This window comes from Saccostrea cucullata, unplaced genomic scaffold, assembly GCF_032062105.1.
Source record: "Saccostrea cucullata isolate Sc308-1 unplaced genomic scaffold, CSIRO_AGI_Scuc_v1 ctg955, whole genome shotgun sequence".
Classification (NCBI taxonomy): domain Eukaryota; kingdom Metazoa; phylum Mollusca; class Bivalvia; order Ostreida; family Ostreidae; genus Saccostrea; species Saccostrea cuccullata.
Genome location: NW_026928431.1, coordinates 242,509 through 266,414, shown reverse-complemented (window position 1 = coordinate 266,414; position 23,906 = coordinate 242,509). Strand labels below are relative to the sequence as shown.

Genomic DNA, 23,906 nt, shown 5'->3' with positions numbered 1-23,906 from the left:
ATATTCCAATGGACTCACGCGATCGGCGTCGACATCAGAGCTCGCTAAATCGCGCGACCATTGACTCCATCACAGGAAACAGCGGTACTTACCAAACACTTATACAGATGTAAATATTGCCGGAGGGAGAGGGGAACCTCATTCTGATCCGATATACTGACGATGATTACCCTGACGATGGAATGTCATCTGATCTTTCTCGTGACATTAATTGCGGTAAGTAATCATTATGTATGTGTTCTCAGAGATTCTTAATGAAAATAAACAATGTCTGATAAAGAAGCTAGGGTGCTATCATGCATGTCTTTGTGTCTCCCTCGCTGAGAAGGGAGGGGGCTGTAAAATTGCATGTACTCAGAAAAATAACTAGCAGTTAGGCATGTTTCTCAATCTTCCTCTAGCTGCTTGAATTATCATGATAATAAACATCTGAATAAAAACGCATTATTGGTATTTATGCTTTTGTATTATTTATATACATCACACAAATTCCTAAGGAATGATTTACAGTTAGAATTTGACATAAAAAAAATGACTCACATTATGGCTGAGGGGAATCAATCAATATTGAGAAGCAGCTAGTGCAGCCAGATTTATGTGGGGAATTCTACAGGGAGAGCATCATCAAATGCTGTTGGTTTTATTCTGTTACGATGCGACATTTCAGCTTGATTGAAATACAAAAAATGTTACGCGTAATGCTTATCTGCCAAGATAAACCTATTGAATAATCTTTGTGCATTGTTGTGCGAAGACATGCATGTTTATGCGTATTTCTTCATGTGTGTAGGAATAAACAACTATACATTGTGGTATCTTGTAATAAAGAACACGTTCAGTGTATCACACATGTTCTTGTTTTTCTAACACACTTTATATCAGCCTCATATACAAATTTTCTTTAAATTTGAGAATTTGACCTGGCCACTTAAAAAACTTCTGACCAGTATATTTTACATGGATGTAAGACTGCATTGATAAGACATACCACGGCAAGCTAGGATTGTGTGCTTTTTATTTTTGTCGTGTTCTGTTTTAAAAAATCTCTGGAGAAAAAAATTCCAACGCTTATCACATTATCCCATCTTTTCCCTTGCTTACGAAAACAACCAAACGCAGTAGTTACAATGTGTTTTAAAGTCAAACTAAATAAACAGGTCAACATGGAGATTTAAAGCCTTTTTCCACTTGGACCCTCTTTTATCATCTAATGACACTCTTGTGAGGATCTAAGATGTAGACACTCAAATCACTGAAATATATATGTCATTGCATCGGTAGGCTACAAAACATACATCATCGAGTGCAGAATTCAAATGTCAATCCAGATACATGAAACTACGAGCTCAGTGTACTGTTGGTTTTTAAAATACATATATATACCGTGTATCATGTATAAAAAGAGTATAGTATATGATATTTTCCTCTATTTCTTTTATTGGCATTCAACCTATATCCGTGTATCATTTATTAAGAAGAGTAAATTATATATTCTTCTCTTTTATTGGTATTCAATCGATACATTTAAGGAAGTATCGAATTGTCGACGAATTCTTACGTTATTTCACGATCATGACAGGGGGCACACGGCGGGTGTGACAGGTTGGTAGGGATGTTCACACCTGCATGGTACCTGATTCCACATTTGATGTTTTAAGGTCTGAACGTCTTTGCTCTGATCTTGATTTGTAATCTATTGTAGACGTTTGAGTTTGCCTTCAAATATTTTACTAATGCCCGTACTTTAGCCTACTCTTTATATAATTCTTAGATTTTGACTATACCTTGTATCTTTAAAATCGTATAAAATAATATTTGGTCATTAATTGTTCCAAGTTATTAGTATAATTGTTAACGCAACACAGATTGGCTAAATCTCCCTGGGTAAATTAAAAAGAAAATAATACTCAGCTTTAGTAGTAATTAACGGCTTGTTTTCTACGTTGTTTATTTTGGAATCGGAACAGCTTTAATAAGTAATGTATAGTATTTGTTCCATTCATTACAAAGGATGGTGGAGGAGAATTGAGAAACATTATAATGAGAGATATATATCGTTAGTTTCCGGATTAACAGCTTAATCTTCCGATAAGAACTCTATACCACTCGAATGTAACAACGCAAAATATGATCATTAAGTTAAACAAATCAAACATTGTCATTATTTTAAGGATTAATTACGAGGTTATTGAACCGCAGTGGTCAGACAGTTTTAATAATTGGACTTTTCCACTTTATATGTTACATGAGGGTTGTCTTTAAAGCTTGATTTTAAGTTATAAAAATTCAAGCAGAGAAAATTTTTTTTTTACTTACCTGAAAAAGTTCACAAGGAAAAAAAAAAAAAAAAAAAAAAAAAACCCAGGCTTTCAATTAACATTTCCTATAGTGTAATAGTGTAAGTTAGGTTGCCCCCCCCCCCCGGATACTACGCCCCTGCACAGAGGCAAAGACCCATGCAAACCTGGGAACAGACATAATGCTCAAATTTGCTGAAAATTTCAATTCATTATTAAAAACATGTATTACTTTCAGAATTTTTTTTTTCAGTATGAAATTTTGACATTAGTCTTTTTTCAGTTTTTCTTCTATATAACTTGGGTTTAAAAGACAAGCTAAAATCATCAGAGACATGTAGTGCCCCTGAGTCAGCGGCAAGCAACATTACGTGTTTACATGTACACAGGAAGTGGTTGTCCCCCTGATTCCAGTGGACACTCATGGCCACTTAGTGACCACACAATGAATAAAACCCTTAATGTGTCTGAACAAACAGCAATTTTAAAAGAGATTATGCGTGACATGAACAATGTCATTTTCATATCTTAAATCCTCTCTACTAATTATTTTAAGAAATAAAGATAAATTGCAACCTATTTGGGATTGTTTCTAAACAAGATGCCAGGCGTGTGTTTCTTGTCATGTTCGATGAAAAGACGGAAAAATCCGTTGGGAACTCAGTGTGTAAATAATGGACTAACAGTATGAGACAGCATTAGACTTAATGATGAATTGTATTTGCTGACAAGGTCATTGTATCAACCATAGAACTCACGAAATGATGACAGCAATGATGAAATGATGAATTCTAATGCAATTGTTTTGTAAAACACTCTTTGATTGGCTAATGCACTGATGTTTGAAGCAGTAAAACGAGCATTAACGAGCTTGAAAGTATTTTCATTGTGACGTCATAATAGAGCTACGCAAATTTCATGTAACAAAATTCAACAAAATAAGACGAAACAACAAACAAAATGCATGGATTGCATTAGAATGGGAATAACTAAACTTTTAATTTGGTATTTGCGACCGTTAATGCTGATTTAACGGTCGCAAACATCCGTTTTACCGGCTCCGCTTGCGCGTCGCCGGTAAAACTCAGTTTGCGACCGTTAAATCAGCATTAACGGTCGCAAATACCAAATTAGAAGATACTTAGATAGTTATTCCCTAAATTAAACGAGACAGTTGATATTCTAGTTTCATCGAATTGTTTCTCAATAACTTACCTCGTTTTAGAAATTCATGCATAAAACCTGCTCTTCCGTATCAATCAAATGAGAGATATAAAACCCATGTGAAGGTGATGACGGTGTATTGCTGCATAACTATAAAGGGAAATTGACAATTGAAAAATTAAAGCCATCTCGTTTTTCATAAAGATAATCATTAACGTCAGTTTCTAGTAAAAGATCCAGATATGAAGCAGCTGAGATTGGGATTGTACTTTTGCGGATCTGAATTCAGAAATCTGTTACAAAAATTAACTTTCACTCGTGTAACTGGATAATTTTCTGCTATATCTGTTTATATCAGTTCTAGCAAACAAAGGAAAAAGACATGACATATATTACTTTTCTCTGTATAAAATCATTGAAATAGGATTTAGTAGATGAAATATCGTATATTAATTAATATACTCAAGTATACATGAGTGTATGTTTAATTGATCATGTTGATAGAACAGCCTCTGCAAGAAATCTGTACATAGCACTTGAGGGACTTGCTCATCGGTGTTTACTGATTGATAAACGGCAATGGAACAGAAATATACTTTTCCGTTTATGTTAGAATTCAGAATTTTCCAATGTCTTCTTTTTTATCAAATGTACTTTATCTGTGGTGTATATTACTTTCTGCTGATGTGTAGGCTAGTGTGACGTCACAGATTAACCTGAGGTGCAGTGTGGGTAAACAATATCAAGTGTAGGAAGACCATTATATAACATTGAGAACTTTTAACTATTTTTACTCTGCTTAGAAAATAGGGAAGTCTCCTTTCTGAATAATCGAAATACGATCAATACATTTAACTTCCAAAAATATTTACAGTTATCAATTTGACATCCTGCACTAATCCTGTGACTGTCGATCCTTTTGAAATTGTCTAAAAAGACTTAAAGCTAAATGTGGCGTATTTGAGCTAAAAATAGAAATAAAAGAGCGTAGATTTACATGATTGCTATTTTACATTCAAATTAATTTTCTTTTACCATTTTGGAGCTTTATTACTCCCACTTAAATAGAAAGATTTTTTTTATTTCAGTAACAGTCTGAACTTATTAAAAGCAAATTAATATAACACTTGAATTTCGGCTTTAAAAGTGAAAAAAATTACATGTGATATAGGTATAAAAATGTGAATTGCTATGTCTGCCTTTTTTGTTTTTGCAACTAAATGTATTTTATGGGCAAGATTTATTAGCAAATCCTCTTTCCCATTTTTTCATCTGAATTTTTATCCCTGAAAAAATGATGTGTAGGCGACAGCCTTTTTGTTTAATATACAAAATATACTCTACGGTATATACTACAGCTATAATGAAATTACTGCAACATTTTATATTTTGTTGACAGCTATGTGAGGGGTCCGGACACATCTCTCTGACTATGGTGCGTTACTACAATCCAGGGGGTCGGGGGAGAAACGGACACCCGTGTGACGGGAAATTCTTCTTCAGCGGAAGTGACTGTGACCACAGATTTACCATCTGTCTGGACCAATCAAATGGGTGAGATGAAAATCAATGTACTGAAAGTACTGATATGCTCGATTACTGTACTGTCGAGTACACAAATGGGTGAGATGAAAAAAAACCATTTAGGTTTACTTGAAAAGACCATTAAATGCTGTAATGCATAACATAAGTTGTCTCTTCTTTTCTTCAATTAATATACGACATGGGCTGAATGGCAAAGAACACCAAAAAAGTTTTGCACAATATCAAAGAATTTTTGTTTTTGATTTTCAGTCTATACACAAATTGCTTCTAAAATAAATTCAACACAGTATATCATTTGCATTGATTGTATTGTAGACCCAACAATGTATACAGGTGTCCGTTTGGAAGGAAATCAACAGGCGAAGTTTCCAACAATAACAACAACTACTTCGGCGGAAATGTAGGAGGCGTGGCCAACCCAATGATATTTCCCTTTGCCTTATGGCCGGTAAGTCTTAATTATAAAATTATATACCTGTAATATTTAATGATGTATGTATTGGTGTGAATTAAATAACACCGTTTAGAATTTTTAATTATAAGTTCCTTTGCAGGGTGGCATTAAGATTAAGGTAGAAGTATGGGATGCTGACGATAACGACGATGATTACGTTGACTTTCTGGCTGCTATTTATAGAACTATTCCTGGTTTCAACGTCACTTCCGCTTCATTGATACCGTACACACTCGTCTCACGCACAACGTAAGCTTTTAAAAGTGCCTCCTTAGAATATGCGAACCATGTACATTTGTGATGATATACAACTGAAATGAAACAAAAAAACTTTTTTTGAATAGCTATACATCCCTAGTCTTGACATTTTTCAAAAGTTGTCGATCATTTGGCGGCCATCTTTGAGGAAAAACCGAAAGATAACTTGCAGTACCTTGAAAGGTTTTTGACAATGTCATTTGACATGAAAAACTTGACCTCTTGTTTATTTTTATTTTTTTTTTTTTTTTTGCAAAGTTTGGTTATGAAAAGATGGTTATTGATAATTTAGTATTATAAAACATCCTTAGAAAAGAAGGGGGATGGTAACTAGTTTTTATTTCTATTTTTGGGACTAATTCATGCGCAGATAAATGATAATGCAATATTTTGATTGAGACACTTATTTGATAATAAAGTAATAGCTGGCGGCCTATTTTCTCTCTCAAAACAAAAAAAAACCATCTCCACATTTTTAAATAAGTCAGATATATTCCATTGGAATTTAAATTTTATCAAATTAATCTTTCAATTGCAGGTTATGGTTAAGGTTGAAGGTTTACTGCGACCAGGACTATTATGGGGAATACTGTGCCACCTTCTGTCAGCCACGTGACAATCATTTTGGACACTATACCTGTGACCCCAACACGGGATCTAAAATATGTTTGAAAGGTAAATTATCTTTTTGTAGTACATGTACTTAGTGTAAGATACACGTAAGATACATGACAATATATAGCTTGAGTGAATGGGTTAACCCTTTAGCTCAATGGATACAGCACTTGTCTGGCAAGCTAGAGCCCTGAGTTCAACCCCCAGCAGAGGCACAAATGTGTCTCTGTTACATTTGGTGCCCACGTTGGGACCCTGGTTTTCTTTGACGAGTGAGAGTGATTGTCCCTAGAACTTTGTCCGAAAGGTGTCAGCACTCCAAACGATACTGAAAGCCACATCCCTAGGTTTAATCTCCTGCAGAGACACAAATTGTCTCTGTTACATTTGGGACCCGGGTGTTCTCTGGCAGGTGTACTGAAATGTGTTAAAAATGTAAATTCTGTTTTTTTCCGGGCCTCGAATAGTTCTTTCTCTCACCGAATGGACAGTTTTCGGACTTTACAGAGTAGACATCGGTTAACTTTTATCAATGAACACCGTGTGGTATTTGTATCATATTCGGGGTTGGCTATTGTTAAATAGATGACAACTATATTTGTTACAGGCTGGCAAGGGACATTGTGTCATGTCCAGATTGACAATTGTCAACGTTCACCTTGTCTTAATAGCGCCACCTGTGTCAACTCTCACGGAGGCTTTCTTTGTATCTGTGCAGACGGATTCAATGGTAAGTATATGTTATTATCATAGTACGATTCAATAATTAAAATGAACTTTAATTTGTATCATTAATTTTGCGAATGGAAATTTATGTGCAGAAAAATGTGTCTCCAATTTGCTATTAATCCATGTGTGTTATTATCTTAGTGAGGAGAAAAGAAAGATGGTAGTTCAAAATCATTTTGGTTCTCTTGGATATTAAAAATATTTAAAACTGGCATATGATTTTTAACTACCATATATCTATTGGATTCCCAAACTTCATAAGAATCCTTACAAACAAAGATACATTGCGGGTTCCAGAAAATGTTCAACCAAGCCTCTTTCGTTGATATTAACAGTAGTGAAGGAGAAACTTCAAGAGTACTGTACAACAATATATTCAAGAAGTGGTGTGAATTAGATGTGGGTACTAAAAATTCCAAAGAACTTTTGGACATGCAATTTGAAATAATCAGATTTTACCAAAATTAAGAGCTTAAAAGCTTTTCAACTTTATGCAAAACCATTCCCCACGATAAATTAAAGTCCAAGCCTTTTTTTTTTTAATATCATTGACAACTGCTTTTTCAATAAAAATTAGAAATTGTAAATTTACTTACTTTGCCATTGTTCTTTTGCAAAATTTTATTGTTAGAACATTAATTCCGATTGTAGACACAAGTACTCTGAAGTTGACCTAAAAATGCTTTTAAAAGTTTCTGATGACACGATAATATCTATGTTGTTTTTGGAGACCAGGTCTTCCAACAATCTATTGGAATTTGGGCCATGGGTGTCTATTGTGCCCTGTAATGCGCAGACCTTTTTACCGGCCGCCAGGAGGCGGTCGGTTATTTGAAGTCGCTGTGCGTTTCTGCGGAGTTCAAACAATTTTAAATAAAAATATTTAACATTAATAAAATAGTATATTAAAAAGAGCGTCTAAATGTTTAACAAGAACGCACAGTTAACATAAAATTATTTTTTTTAATTAAAGAATGAGGTAAATATTTCATCCAATCCTGATTGAGAAACTTAGACATGTTTGAGGTGCGGAGAAAATTAGGACATGTGTTGGGCATAGTCTAAAGCAAAGACCGCGTTATGTATATTGCACAACTTCCTCTATTTAAACAGGATTTGTTGTACGTATTTATTTTAAAATGACGTGTACACATGTACATATATAAAAATTTTCAAAAATATGGTTAAATGTTAATTCATCAAAAGACCTAGCAGGATACAGAATATTACGAGATGTTGCCCTAGCACACGAGGATAATTCACGTTTTACAATGTGCCAAGAATTTTCCCGCTCCAACTCAAAGAAACTGAAAAAAGAGAAGAAATGTAGTGGCGGATCTAAGGGTGCGCTCTTTTTTTGTGCGCAATAAATATACAGTTTTTTCAATGGGTGGCTCCGTAGCTCTCCGGTCTATCAATATATTTTTTCGGAGAGCTACAGATCTGCAGCTAATCTAGAGGAAGTTTAGTTTTTTCCTCTAAGAGAGAGCATATTTGTTGCGTTTTTATTAAATTAAAACTACACTGCATATCTAGTTGTAGATCACATTAAACTTTAGTTTTAAACTTTTAATGTAAATGCCTCTTAATTATACAGGCCCGCAGTTTGTTGACGCAGAGGACCAGGGGTACTTTGCGTATATATACATGTAATACTGGACATGCATTATATAATTAAGAAAATCATGCAATTTCGTGCACAAGCGTTTACTGCCACTAGGATATGTATTAACAGATAAATATAATATATTTTAAAACATATCACCATTTCAGTCTTCAGTTGCTTCATAAAAGGAACAATTAATTGGTTTGCGGTCGATTTTTGACTCTTGCGTCAATATGTTTCTTGTTTGTATTTATATGAAGCAGAATTAGTGCAAAATCTTATGCGTGAAAAGAAGAAAACATTTGATGTGGCCTTCAAATCGACATTAAGTTATATCGACGACGTATTGTCAATCAACAATGGTAATTTTCATTCTTATGTCGATACGATACATGTATATCCTGGAGAGCTTGAAATAAAAGATTAGCATTCAACTAATGGTCAACTGGCCGTTTTATGCAAATCATTTGATCGCTTTTCAGAAAAGCATTCAACTTCGAGTGGTCAACTGTTTTCGCATTATCAGTTGACGACTAGTTGACAGTCAACTACACATTTTCGTACCACAGAGTCTGACACAATCGTCTCATATTTGGATATTTTACTTGAAAAGATGTTAATGATAATCTAACAACCAAGTTCTTTAGTAAGCATGATAACTTAAACTTTTCTATCGTCAACTTCTCTTACTAATATGCAGCAAAATAACTTCATTCCCAGCATACGTAATTTATATATCTCAGTTGATTCGATACGCAAGAGAAATCACTACACATGAACAATTTGCAGAAGGAGGTAAATTATTGACAAACAAGTTGATGAAACATTTCAGAAGTCTCGTTTAAAGTCATCATTTCGTAAGTTCTATTGTCGATACAATGACCTTGTAAGGAAACACAATTTATCATTGAGTCAAATGCTGACTGACCTTTTTCATACTAACTGCTAGTCCATTATTTACACACTGAATTGACGACAGATTTTCCGTTATTTCCCGATCATGACAAGGAGCACACGGCGGGTGTGACCGATGCTCACTCCTCCATGGCACCTGATCCCACCTTTGATGTTTTGGAGGTCTTTGTTTGCTCTGCTCCTATTTTGTGATTTTTTTTTAATATTAAATACTTTCGTTATCTCCAAATGTTTAATTGAAATTATTCGAGTGTCCATTTGAACTAAAAGAAATGCAATTATCATTAAAAAAAAAAAAACATTTTTCAATTTTGCACAAGGATAGTTTGACAACCTTAATTTTGCACGTTTATCATAATTTTCATAATTCATCTTATTTAACGAGTTTTCGTTTGATCATTTTCATTTGAAATAAGTCATTTGTGTACCAAATAACTAAACCCCTCATTCATATGATATTCAAAAATAATTTTGCATTTTTTAAAAATATTTGTTTTACGTTGTTTGCATGGGATGTTGTTTATTTTAGGCACACGATGTGAGATTGATTTAGATGAGTGTCGATCCTCCCCTTGTCAAAATAATGCAACTTGCACAGACCTTATAAATGGATTTCATTGCACGTGTTTGAATGGATTTTCTGGAAGGACGTGTTTGGAAAATATAAACGATTGTTTGTTAACCCCTTGTAAAAATAATGCTACCTGTACAGATCTGATTGGAGGATTTGAATGTCAATGCAGAGGGGGTTGGTCAGGTATGCATTGTGACGTCAATATTGATGAATGTAGCAGCAGTCCATGTCATGGGAATGCAACATGTGTAGATGATATAGATAGCTTCCGGTGCATGTGTCCTCGAGGTATTACTGGCAGACTTTGTGATTCTGATGTAAATGAATGTCGCAATTTTTCATGTGGAAACGGAGGTACCTGTGTTAATACAGTCGGAAGCTTTTACTGCGCATGCCCTGTGGCATGGATTGGGGAAACCTGTGAGATAGATGTAAATGAGTGTGATGACAATCCTTGTATAAATGGAAAATGCACTAATTTAGAGGGAGATTTCTATTGTAATTGTTCCAAGGGGTGGATTGGTGCTTTATGTGATGTTGATGTTGATGAATGCGTGTCCTCCCCCTGCTTTGGATCTGCCACCTGTGTAAATAGTAATGGCAGCTTCTCTTGTGTCTGTCCACCAAGTTATTCTGGTAAAGTATGTGAACAAAATATTAATGAATGCAATTCCAATCCTTGCTTACATAATTCCACATGTAGCGACGGAGTGAACAATTTCCATTGTGCATGTCAGTCTGGTTTTTCTGGTAAACGTTGTGAGAATAACATTGATGAATGCATTTCCAATCCTTGCCAACATCAGTCCACGTGTATCGACACATTTGGGTCTTTTGAGTGTTTATGTCCGCAGGGCATTCAAGGAACTGTATGTGAGGTTGATGAAAACGAGTGTGAATCAAATCCATGCTTTGGATCCGCGACTTGTGTAGATGAGGTGGGTGGGTACAGCTGTGTGTGTCCTTCAGGAATGGAAGGTGATAACTGCCAAACTAACACCGACGATTGTGCTACGTCTCCCTGTGCTTCAAGCGCTACATGTGTGGATGGACTTGCTTCCTTTAGTTGCATTTGTGCAGAGGGATTCACCGGAGAGCGTTGTGATGTTGATATTGATGAATGTCAGTCTAACCCATGTCAGAACCTTTCCACTTGTGTGGACACGGTGAACGGATATCAATGTATCTGTCCCCGTGGAACGACTGGAACACTTTGTGAGAAAAACGTCAATGAATGTTCCTCTAGCCCATGTCTAAACGGAGCTACATGTATTGATGCTTTGGATGGTTACTTCTGCACATGCGCTGTAGGCTTCACGGGATTAAACTGTGAGTTAGACATTGATGAGTGCACCTCCAGTCCTTGTTTTAATAATGGGACGTGCATGGATGGAGAAGGGAGGTATATCTGTCAGTGTCCACCTGCTTTTACTGGAGGAAACTGCGAGGTTGAGATTAATGAATGTTCTTCAGATCCCTGTCATAATGGGGGCACTTGTCTTGATGGGCTTGGAGAATATACGTGTCTCTGTCCTCAGGGATACACAGGTTTTTACTGCAAAAGCGAAATTGACCATTGTTACCCTAATCCTTGTCTTCAGGAAGCAGAATGTCAGAATGCCATTATCGGATTCACTTGCAAATGTCTTGGTGGATATGAAGGGGAACTCTGTGATGAGGACATCGACGAGTGTGCTGAGTCTCCATGTGGAAAGCAAGGCCATTGTGAAAACTTTCCAGGAACATTCTCCTGCTCATGCCCTGAAGGACTTCAAGGTGAGCTGTGTGACGTAGATGTGGATGAATGTCAAGAGAATCTCTGCCAAGGAGACTCCACTTGTATCAATGAATTCGGATCCTTCCGATGTCAATGTGAAGTAAATCTGTCAGGTAAAGAAATCCACTTCTTTACTGTACTTGTATTACCTGATCACTTGGACACAAATCTCTCTCACATTTCACTCTTGAATAACAAGCAACTATTATTGCAGCGTTTTGACAATAACCTTTTGTGACTTTCAGTCATTGGTTCTAGTAGATTGACAATTATTAAATACTTTGCTGTCTTCTATTGTTACACTGTATCCGTTTTCTCCGCTTTGTTCTTCTCTGTTCTTTAGATCATATTTTGTCATCTTGACAATAACGATAACAGGAACTCATCTGAACATATCTATTTCCCACTTCGATGTATCACATTCACTGGTCTCTTTCAGCATTTTATCTTTGCATGTTTTAGTTTTTAATCATATATATATATAACCATTACGTTTGCACGTGCATATGATAACAAACGACTGTGTATCCAACACTTGCACCATTGACAGTACTGTAGCATTTACTCTCCTTTTAATTTGCTGTTCTCAAAGCTTTGGGAAGCATAAATTCACTTTATGGTCTCGACAGCTTTAAAGTGAAAGTTAAGCCATGCACTGTGTTTCAGGTACCTTGTGTGACGTTAAGAATGATTGCTATAGCAACCCCTGTCAGAACGGGGGCACGTGCAGCGTCTCTGAGGGAGAGGGTTACACGTGTCAGTGTATGGAAGGCTGGGTTGGGCCAACGTGTTCATTACAAATTACACCAGACTGCAGTGGCATAACAGGTAAATGGTCACACGAAAACACATTCCAGGATTTCTTGCTAGAACAAGCTTCGCGATGTTAAAACTACTTTTAATTATGTTACAGTAAAAGAAAATAGGGGAAAAATTGACCAGACATATTTTATGAAAAATTTAAAGAACTTATTATCGGAAGGATATAAGGTGCAGCAGTCCGAAGTCTATATATTGGTAAACAACTCAATGGAACAAAAAGGAAATAAGTAAGTATACCTATATATAGAAAACGATACAATGCTTCGATAATAGAGTCTGGTATCTTAAACAACTTAATGATGGTCATTTAAAACGAGAAATCTCTTAAAACAAATAAAACAGTGTATTTTTTTCGTTTTCTTGGCAGTTTATCCGATACATTGCTAACAGCGAGAGTTTTCATAAAAAGCCGAGCTGTGTGTTTAGGGGAGCTACAACCATTGTTAACAGAGATGAAGAATTCCCTCGTATCTGGGAGTCAACCACTTAGTAATGAGATCATACATAGCAAAAGCAATCAGGTAAAAGTAATGACATTCTACATACCAAAAGCAATCAGGTAAAAATATAAGTAACAAGGCCATATTAAGCAAAGACAACAAGTAGTCATTGGAACCGCCAGGCCATATGCAGCAAAGGATTTCAGTAGCAAAGTTTTGTACTTCTCAAATGGCTAAATTGTCTTATTGACAGAAAACGTATGATCCATTTTGGAATGCAATTTTTAATTTCAAAACCCCTGTACAGTTAAATATATTTAGAATTAAAATTGTTAGTATTACATACATGTACACGTTATATTTTATAGAGCTGGCTGTCCCTGAACTGGTATATTGTAGTGATAGCCGTGGTGTCCGCCATATTGATTCTGTCCATTATATTCTTTGTTCTTAAGAAGAGGAAGTAAGTATTCACAGCAAACTGTTTAATTCAATTTCATGTCTACGAGTCATTTTGCTATAATACTCACTTGTGTCAAATTCGTAGTCTACCCTATTCCTGCCATATAATAGAAGGAAACCTGGATCCTTTATGTTCAATCTTACTTTCGATAAGCATTACATGTAATATATTTAAAAGATGTTAAACTAAACCATTTTAGTAATGCGAGTTTATAAACTTTGTGATATATTACAGACAGCAAAAACACGTAATAAACGGAAGTCGTCGCTATAACAACGACTCTGACGTGGCTCATTTGGACGAGGCCAATGGCTTTATACCAATCACATTCGAAAACTCCCTGTACGCTACGGTCCAGCCCGAGGAACCTATCAGAGTGTCGACCAGATACGACTTCGATGACAGTTGATTCAGAGAGAGAGAGAGAGAGAAACAGTGAAAAGAGAGAGTAGGGCAATAGTGAGAGAGAGAAAGAAAAAGAAAGCAGTAAGAGAGAGAAAAAGGAATAAAGCAGAGAGAGAGAAAGAAAGCAGAGAGAGGCTGAGGCAGCAGAAAAAGAGATATAATCAGTGAGAGTGTGTGTGAGAGATCGAGAAACAGAGAGGGAAGGAGGCACTGCAAAGAGAGAGCACTGATGATTTTTTTTCTTCATTTTTTTGTGTCTAGAATGAAAAAGAGAAAATGAATTTAACATTTCATCACTACAAAAATACTCTTTATTAGTTGTCATTTGTAATAAATATTGGTTTATAAAAGAAGGCATTTTAGTTTTGTTTCTTTACTTGAGAATTGTGACTGGAAAAAAAACCAACCAATACACAGAAAACTGTCTAATCTTACACTATAAATTTGGATGTAGAATTTCTTTCAAATTTCACTACATGTATTTTTTTTCATGTTTTTACACTATGCAATTCAACACCCTGTCTATTCTGTCACCAATTTTGTCTCCCAGTGCACGTCAGATTAGACGGTTTCACTATAGGTACTCTCTCTCTTTGATCTGAATATGAACATAAAACTTAAGATGTTTTAAATGCGCAGTAAAAAAATTTAATCACTCATGAAGAGGCATTTATTTCATAAAAGCCTAGTCATTAGTCCAAGAAAGGACCTGTACATATGTTTTTGGCACTGCAAAGAGGTGTTTTCATTTACAGTAAATATTGGTTTAATACACTGTACATACAAACCTTAAGTTTATTCTAGCATAACGTAACAACTTGCAGTGTAATATTTTGTACTTCAAGACTGCAGTGAAGTTATTATACACTAAATAATTTTTTAAGAGTTTATATCCTAAATATTTCACGATGTTTTAACCTGGCTCTATGAGAATGGAGGACAGAACAAGCTTGGCTTTGTCATACACTCCTAGGAAAATGGCACCACCTAGTGTTATCCACAGCATCCTGGGTACCACCCCGGCAAATAGCCTGTTAATGGAGAAAAGATAAATACTAATAAGCCTGTCAATAGAAAAAAGAAAACTATTAATTTAATAACCAGAAAATGAGGATATTAGAAATCTTAAACACTTTTGACTTTTAACATAATTAATAACTCAGCACAAACTCAGCAATATCCTGTGCAAGGAGAACAGAAAACTAATTACAGTGAAATCTAATCCGACATCTGTGCAATTCGTCACACTGTAAATTCCAACGTTAAATTTCTTTTTCAAACTACTATTTTCCATGTCTTTTTACAGTTTGCAATGCAACACCCAGTCTATTCTGACACAAAATTTGTCACCCAGAGCAAGTCGGATTGAGCAGGTTTCACTGTATAATAAATAACTGAGATTCAGTACCTACCCCTTTGTTCCACTCTCCCTATACACAGCCCTGAGGGCAAAGGTTATGCTTCCCGTGGACAGCGCAGAACCAGTCTGGTAGAAAGATAGATTTAAATTTAAGTATCTAGTTTATAATTTCTCCAATTGATTTTTAAGAAGGAAAAACGTACTGACATGAGATGTAAGGATTTCTTATAGAAGATATGATGGATATCTTGGACAGGTGTGAAAATTTTATTTGCTTACATATTAGATATTGTTTCTCATAAGAGATATGAAAATCTTTTAGATATGTATATAATTTCTTTTTATAGTAGGACCTTGTTTATCCAGATGCTTGTGCTCCCTGACATGGATTATATAATTTGTACATGTAGGTATAAATTTTTTTTCTTAAAACCCTTCACTGATTAGAATGACTTTGTGTGTCTGTGGGGGGGGGGTGTTAATATCATGCCAACTAGTAAGGGTACACCTTTTGAACCAAACTCTATCCACCTCTGCTTTTGACTAATCAGAGTTAGCATATTTAATACAGAATACACAACAATAACATATAAACTTGGGTAAAAAAAATCAGGAAAACTTTACCTCTAAAACTGAGCCAAACCTTTCACTAAGTTATTTAACTTTAAAACAGTTTTGGGGGGAATAAAAGTGGCATCTACCGGTAGTTAGTTTTTTCAGTTAGTTTCAGGTTCAATACAACATAGTTTTTGATGAACTCATGCAAACTTTTATGAGGCAAATCATAGAGCACACTTTATAACCCCATCAAATTCAATTTATTCAGTCAAGGGTTTTGTGGAGCAGAGTAGATCATGATCAGAAACTCTTTTAATTGGGAAGATATCTGTTTTTGATATACAATTATCATACTATATCAGCTACATGTATTTTGTCAAATTTATAATACCTCTGCCAACATGATCCTAGTTTTAGCAACATCAAGTGGAGTAGTGATCCCTGCTGCTATACAGCCTGAAAAGAGACAGAACATCATTAGATTATTTATTAATATCAAACATTACAAGCTCTGAAGTGTGGACCATTTTCAAATAAACACAGGTACACTGAAGTGCACATACCAGAAGTAGCCCCACATATAGAGGATTGCCAAGGGTCCACAGGACTGCCTTGTATGGAAGACCAGGTTTTCTGTTGATAAATTCATAGCTACACAATTAAAATATGCTCATATACAGAAAACTTGTCTGTTAAAAAATTAGAAATGAATTAATGTCAATGATAATTATGCTTTCAAAAATTATCCCTTTCAATTAGACACCAACCCCTTCAATTTTTTTTTTCCAGCCTTTATAAAAGAGAGATAACTCTCAAAATTAACAATTACTTTAAAATTATTTACTTTTAAGGAGGCTAGGGGGTTAACAAACAAACCACCAGATATGACTTAAAGTTTTATATATGATATTTTAAGCTGTCAACTTTCAATTGGCAAAGAAGAACTTCATATATTTTAGTTTTAAATTTTGATCATTTTTGTATATCTTTCTATGGAGCTCTTTTTCTGAAGGAGATCAAAATAGTCTAAAAATGATCACCCAGCCCCTTTAATATAAAGCTCATGATATGTGCTCAATATGATATCCTTATATTAGTTGACTGATCTGCATTTTATGTGCAAAATAGCCTTCACTGCAGGAAAAAATCAATACCACGCTAGGTATATTGCTTAGCGAGGCACTCTGTTTAAAGCAATATGAGCTGCGTGTTTGACATCAGGAAAAAATGTTGCAAATTTGTAATTAACTATTTCAATGACAGAAAAATAGAACATTTATAAACTTCTGTTGTTCATGTTTGCCATTGAAGAACTTTTTATTAGCTTTGATTGAAGCAAATTTGAATTATTGTCGTACTGTACAATAATGATTTCTTATACAATACTGTATATTGGGTTATACAGAAATATTTCTTCTAAAACATTTTTAAACTTTATTTTGGTCTTGTTGATCATAAGGGTTAAGATTATATACAGATTAATCATAATAACACATGTTACCAGCAAAATAAAATTCTCAAAAATGCAGCTCATATTGCTTTAATAAACAAATAATAATCACTTCTCCTCAGAGATGATCAAGACATGAATTCAAATAAATAATAAGATGCCTACCTTAAAGTACTCCCAGAGTGGGAACTGTATGAAAGAGAAGGGGATTTCCCTCAGTACCGTACTAACGTACCCCCTGTATAAACCTCTCACACCCTGAACAAAAATGAAACAATTGGAAAATCATTTACTGTGTCATGTTTACATAATTTGTGAAAAAACACTGATTTTAGGGGATTTAACTGCATAGCTGTTAAACATTTTAACTAGTTTTTCATTGTTATATTTAATGAAAAAAATAAATATATTAATATCCTCACACTTTTAGATTTCTCCGCCGAAATATGGCTGAAATATTGCCGACTCGGCGTTAAAAAACAATAATCAATCGATCAATCATACCAGGAAAACAACAAAAATTAAACTCCAGTAAAAGGTTTTTATTTAAATATCAAAATGAAAACTATATTTTATTGACTTATTTTCAGAAAAATATCAAGAAAATTCAACATCAGATTTTAGAAAGCCTTTCATAAGAAGTGAAGTTTTGTTAAAATTCGGAGAGGAATTTAATATCAGATCATCACCATAAGCTGATCACCGTAATAAGATGATTGGTTATTTACCTCTGTCCTCAATGTCTCTCTAAGGACTGCTGAGGATGAGAACCGAGTCGCCTGAGCTCTTTGTTTGACCACTTCCACAGGAACTCGTATCAAACATGCTGTCTACACAGAATTAAATGACAAAAAATTAATGCATCATAATTAGCAAATTTCAAGTTACTAGCATTCTGAAATCTGTTGATGGTTGAATGCTAATGTAGTGATTCTTGAAAGATTTTTTTTTAAGTATAAAATAATTTCTTTTAAAAAATTTCTGTAATAGGAGTAGGGCCATCAGCTTTAATTACATTGTAAATGTTGACATTTTTTGATGCAAGTTTGCTCATGGATATATACTCAAGAACTTTCCCTGGTTATTCAATTTCTTAGATACATGTAAGACTGTAGAAACACAAGTTTTTGTGGGCATAAAATTTCGCTAATTTGTCATCTTAAAAGGTTTCATGGATATAACATGTTGTTGCAATATTAAGCCACTGCAAAATATATTCATATAATTAAAACAATTTTGTGTGGGATTTATTTTTGTTGATAATTGCTTCAACTACATAAATGAAATTTAATTCCCCAAGAAATATTTCTGCTTCTACAGTTATCACTTTATTTAGGTAAGACATTTCCCTTCACATTTTTTCACATAATTTTATTTTCATCCCCTGAACACAAACTTTTCACCTGCACTAGTTACTCTCTTCTCTAGATACCCACATCGTCCCCCAGCTTACCTCCCTCTTATGCAATATTTTTCTAAATACTCACAATTTCCCCTGCGGAGGCGGCTGTCATGTGAAGAACCGGCTCTAAGTCCTCCCGTAGGTATCTCCTGCCAAAAATTTTCACACCTTCATAGGTACAGAAAAACAGACCAGCTGAAAAAAAAATTATTAAAGAACATGGATTAGATGTAAATAAGATATATCTAAATTCTGTTTTAATTTATATAATTTATGGATTATATTGTAAGTATGTTCCATATATCTCCCGTAAATTAAAAAAACCTGTCTACCAATAAATGTATATCCAGGGTCTGCAAGTCTAATTTTGAGTTATGTAGCTATGATTTTGAGCTGTGTTGCTATAATTTTGGATATTTAGCTATGGTTTTGTGCTATGTAGCTATGATTTTGAGCTAGTCTACTTTTGAGCAGTCCGAAGTAAATTATGAGGTGTTAGCTAGTCTACTTTTGAGCTATAATGTAGCTATGATTTTGTATATACTTTTATTGGTAAAATTTGGTGGTATTACCAGTAGGTATTGATCCTGTGATTACTGACGTCAGTCCGGAGTAAATCCCGCGGAATCCCCCGGCCTGGACAAATCCTACCTCACTCTGAAGGCGTGTCTTCACCGTATCCAATGGAAACAAAGCAACATCTACTGACAATCCCGCACAACCCCCGGCCTGTAAACAATATCGTAGAAACCTTCACATGTAGACAGTTTAACATGTTTTATAAACCCAGTATATTTGTTTAAGTTATAAAAAAAATCAAAAATTTTTTAAGTTATCTAGTTACACTACTCAATAAATGTGAAGGTATCATTAATTATAATAACAGTATTATAACACCCTATAAATAATAATAAGAAATTACCAAGCCAGTGACCCACGCCTCCATTAAATCCATTCTCGTTAAATAAATGAAGGTCTACAGCTAACCTAAAATGTGACAAATAAAACTAATAAGAGATAAAGATGGTAATGATGAAGAAATTCGTTGTTGATAATTCTTTGTTTAGAAATGAAGGCTTTCATGAGAAATTACATCATCTTATATAATAATAATGTAGATAAATTTATAGGAAAGATTATAAATCTTGAATGAAATGGACATTTTTAATAGTCGGAATTTAATTTATTTCTCATTTTGATATAGAGCTATTTTGAAATGTCACACAGATAGGTGCAATTCATGTAATACTTTCAGTTTATAATCTGAAGTCAAGGTGTATGTATAACTTTCCATTGAGCAGAAAAATTCAATACGATACAATATAATATTTCATAAGGCGATATCCAATATATTTGATTCTTTAAAGGTGCATGGACACAGATTTGAAGTTAATATTTTCTGTATAATATCCATTCTTATATAATTTTATATTCTAATAGAATTTCACATAAGAATATATTAAAAATTTTATTTCATCTTAAAGTTATTGAAACTTCAAATTTTTGGATGGGTTTGATTGACACATCCTTGCACTCTCAAAAATTTTATTTTTATTCTTAATACTTAGGAAAAGTGGCAATCTTGTTATGTATTAATGAAAAATATTATAACTTTAATCCAGAAAAATAATTATATTCAGAGTAGAAATGTTCGAAATCAAAACACCTTCACATGTATTGTCATTCCGAGCCATGTGTTGTGTACAGAGTGTAGCAAATTGATCACATCCTTGAAACTTACATAGTTTTTGTAAACAGGGCAGGAGCTCTGTTTTTGTTCATGTTTACGATTCACTGGGAGCATTCAATTATTAAAGTCTGCTCACTACAACTGCACTGACTGACAATATACTGTGTATTTGTTTTGCTTTCGAACATTTCTACTCTGAATTTTCTGGATTATAGTTTTAATATTTTTTCATTTATACACAAGTCGGAAGATTGCCACTTTATTAAAATATTAATAATAAAATTAAAATTTGTGAGAGTGCAAGGATGTGTCAATCAAACCCGTCTAAAATATGTTTAATATATTTCTTGTGAAATGCTATTAAAATATATAAGTCGTAATATTATACAGAAAATATTAACTTTAAATCTGTGTCCATGCACCTTTAACAAGTCTATTTAAAAAGTCCTAAAATTCGATATATTGATCTGTGACATGTTGATACAGCCTTAGTCACATGGATTTTATAATTTCCCGTTGGATTTTGGCAGATACTAGTAACTACAGTATACACATTTCATAAAAATATGTACTACAGATGCGAAGAGCATTTAACAGTACAAGTCACTAGTTTAGTGCTGAATGGTAGACTTGTATTTAGTCCAGATCAGTGATCAGGACAAATAATCTATAACTAAATATCATTTTATTACCTGTTACATTCATGACTCTGTTTTGAACTCAATCATTCGGGCGTCTTCAAGAAAACTTGAACGTAGACAGTGACCTCATGGCAGAACGAATGCAATGTCATTAGAGTTATCCGCCCTTTGTTTACGGACACACGTGCTTCCGGTTTCGGTTCGTTGATACGATGTCAACATTAGAAGTTGATCTTTCGTCTTTTGATGAAGTCGCTTCGTGGTTTGGACAGAAATCATCAAAGAAAAGACAGTCAGAGGAAAGGTCTGCTACTGCTAGTTGTATTTAAAAAGATCCACTGTGATTTGATGTAACAATAAAGGGGGGGGGGGTGGTGAATAAAATGTAAAAGGTTTAAGTTTGATTTTAATGAACAGTGATGCCATAGCTGTTATCCTCAGTTACAAAAAAAGTGCATATGTCATGAAATGTATCTGAAATTTTTATCTCAAAACATGTATTTGTTGTTTGTGTCGCTATAATGTTAATATATATAAATTTATAAAATTGAAACTATCATATCATAATGTCTGAAAACATGATTTCATAAATATATATAAAGTTTTCCATTAACATTCACTTTTACAGTGATCACTGCAATAAGAGCAAGTGTAAAAAGTCAAAACAGATAACAGAAATTGAACAAGTATCAAGGTCAAATAGCTGTTCAGTGGCTTTCCAGTCACCCCAGGCCTCCACAACAATAGTACAGAGTACATCACAACAGACAGACACATCATCATTGTCAGCCTTTATACAGCAGAAAGTCAACAAGAAGCTCACCAAAGCCAGCCACAAGAAAAGGGAGAAAGGTTACTTTGTCAAAGGTATACCCTGATATAATAGAGAGAGTCGGAGCAACTAAAAATGAATTATCATTAACAAATGATTTACTCAAGCGCTCCACATCCTTAAAAATTTATGTTTATGTTTTTTGAATTTTTGTATATGTATGCTGAGATTCAAAAACTAGTAGTATTTCCAGAAATTCAAACATACATATGCATTTTTCAATCAAATTTTACACCGATGAATCAAAATGGATTTTGATAATTCAAATTTTGATACATTGCATCTATTCATTAGCATTTTTTATTTCTGTTTCATAGGGGTCAATGATGACAGAAAAGAAAGACCAGTACATTGTAACAGACCAAGTCCTGCTGATTCCTCAGGTGAAGACGAAACAAGGGATGCCATAATTTCAAAACAAGTCAAGGATTCCCAGACATCATCAAAAACTACACCAAAAAAGAAGAGGAAAAGAAAACGAAGGAGAAAATTAACAGAGACTTGATATAAAGGCTCATTTTCTCTGTAAGATCTGAAACAAACAAGAAAGGAATATTTTTATGTTTTATGTGAGATATTGACTGGTCACATGAAGCACATGTAATGTGCCAATGTGGATGTCTCTTTGATTTACATAACTCACTTGAAACTTAAAAAGCATTCCTTATCTTTACATTTTACATGTTTTAAAAACACATGTAGCAACAAAATACACTCATTGTTTGAACTTGGTTCCCTACGTTGTAACATTTTTATTACCATCTCTGTAGCCTCATTGTGACATCACTTAAGCTTTATCTCTGTCTCCATGTGCCTCAATTTATTTTTCTATGGTTGAGTATGCACAAAAATGGCATTCATAAACTATGACATACTTAGTGTAGTAGTAGTACAAAAGCACAAAAAATGTTAATACCTTAATATATTTGGTAAATTTTAGTGATCTTGTGAAAACAAAAATGCCTCTGGTAGCTGTAACCATTTTAGAAAAATACATGTTTTGAAAGTATCTTGTTAAAAATTAAACCTGTTTAAAACGTAATGTTTTTCTCATTTTTGAATTATTTCAACTACACAGACCTGGTAATGCACATGTGACACTATGAAATTATCACCTTCTTGACTGGGAACTTATTTTAGAATCTGTAATATACCACAATAAAGTACAAAATTAAACATTCACCCATTATGCAAATTATCCCATGTTTCCCACTATTGTTGATGCTCTGGCATCGTCTCCTAACTAGACAGTGATTCCTTAAACAACTGTTCTAGTTATGTATCTGCATATGATCACCAAAGGGTTTGATTAAAATATTATTTGAGAATGAATCTGTTCCAATATCTTTAATTTGAAAATGAATGCATCTGGTTAAAGACAGATCCAGTCTCATCAAGATCAAGATTGATTGTGTACACATTTGAATGCATTATTCATGCAAATTGATCCTTCAAGTGATTATAATTTAATCACTCAGGGATGAGATTGTTCCAATAATTTTATTTCGTTTACTCAGTAGGAAATTGCAGGTCACTTCCTGTAACTAAAGCAGGTTTGATTAGTATGCGTCCCAATGCATCAATCATACAAGTGTCGTCGACAGAAACCTGGTCAATACTGGCTGCAAATGCAGTGTATGAAATTTTACTGGTGCAACGATAGGTACTAGACACATCTTATCTACCATCATGATCAGTATAGGGAATAGATAATTTCTCCAAAGAGAGCCTTAAAAAATTCAAATTAATGAGTCTAGTATTACAAATTATCTTAAGGAATTTTCTGCTTAAAAAAGTAAATTTTGAAAAATAAAGATTTTTAAAGTTGCGTACTGGGCTGTCATCTACAATATTCCAAGGCTCAGTATTGTTATATAGTTTGTTACGCAGTGGCAAAGTTTCTGGTTAA

At 34.2% G+C, this 23,906-nt stretch overlaps 3 protein-coding genes across 3 annotated transcripts; 2 read left to right on the top strand and 1 right to left on the bottom strand.

Moving 5' to 3' along the window:
* LOC134277551 (fibropellin-1-like) lies at window positions 1–14,418 on the top strand. The gene is made up of 12 exons (XM_062759877.1): window positions 1–216; window positions 4,861–5,015; window positions 5,322–5,454; window positions 5,561–5,709; window positions 6,257–6,393; window positions 6,941–7,063; window positions 10,113–12,047; window positions 12,601–12,762; window positions 12,848–12,983; window positions 13,124–13,277; window positions 13,565–13,659; window positions 13,894–14,418. The coding sequence occupies exons 1-12, from the start codon at window positions 163–165 to the stop codon at window positions 14,066–14,068; spliced, it is 3,408 nt and encodes a 1,135-aa protein (XP_062615861.1). The 5' UTR covers window positions 1–162; the 3' UTR covers window positions 14,069–14,418.
* Window positions 14,419–14,689: 271 nt separating this feature from the next.
* LOC134277553 (mitochondrial S-adenosylmethionine carrier protein-like) lies at window positions 14,690–21,328 on the bottom strand. The gene is made up of 10 exons (XM_062759880.1): window positions 21,217–21,328; window positions 19,757–19,821; window positions 19,407–19,563; window positions 18,920–19,029; window positions 18,161–18,262; window positions 17,598–17,690; window positions 16,546–16,615; window positions 16,374–16,438; window positions 15,477–15,550; window positions 14,690–15,095 (listed from the first exon to the last, which is right to left on the bottom strand). Exons 2-10 carry the CDS (start codon window positions 19,787–19,789, stop codon window positions 14,978–14,980), a joined length of 822 nt encoding a protein of 273 aa, XP_062615864.1. The 5' UTR covers window positions 19,790–19,821; window positions 21,217–21,328; the 3' UTR covers window positions 14,690–14,977.
* Window positions 21,329–21,354: 26 nt separating this feature from the next.
* On the top strand, window positions 21,355–23,217 carry LOC134277554 (uncharacterized). The gene is made up of 3 exons (XM_062759882.1): window positions 21,355–21,469; window positions 21,794–22,032; window positions 22,315–23,217. The coding sequence occupies exons 1-3, from the start codon at window positions 21,378–21,380 to the stop codon at window positions 22,500–22,502; spliced, it is 519 nt and encodes a 172-aa protein (XP_062615866.1). The 5' UTR covers window positions 21,355–21,377; the 3' UTR covers window positions 22,503–23,217.
* Window positions 23,218–23,906: the final 689 nt, after the last annotated feature.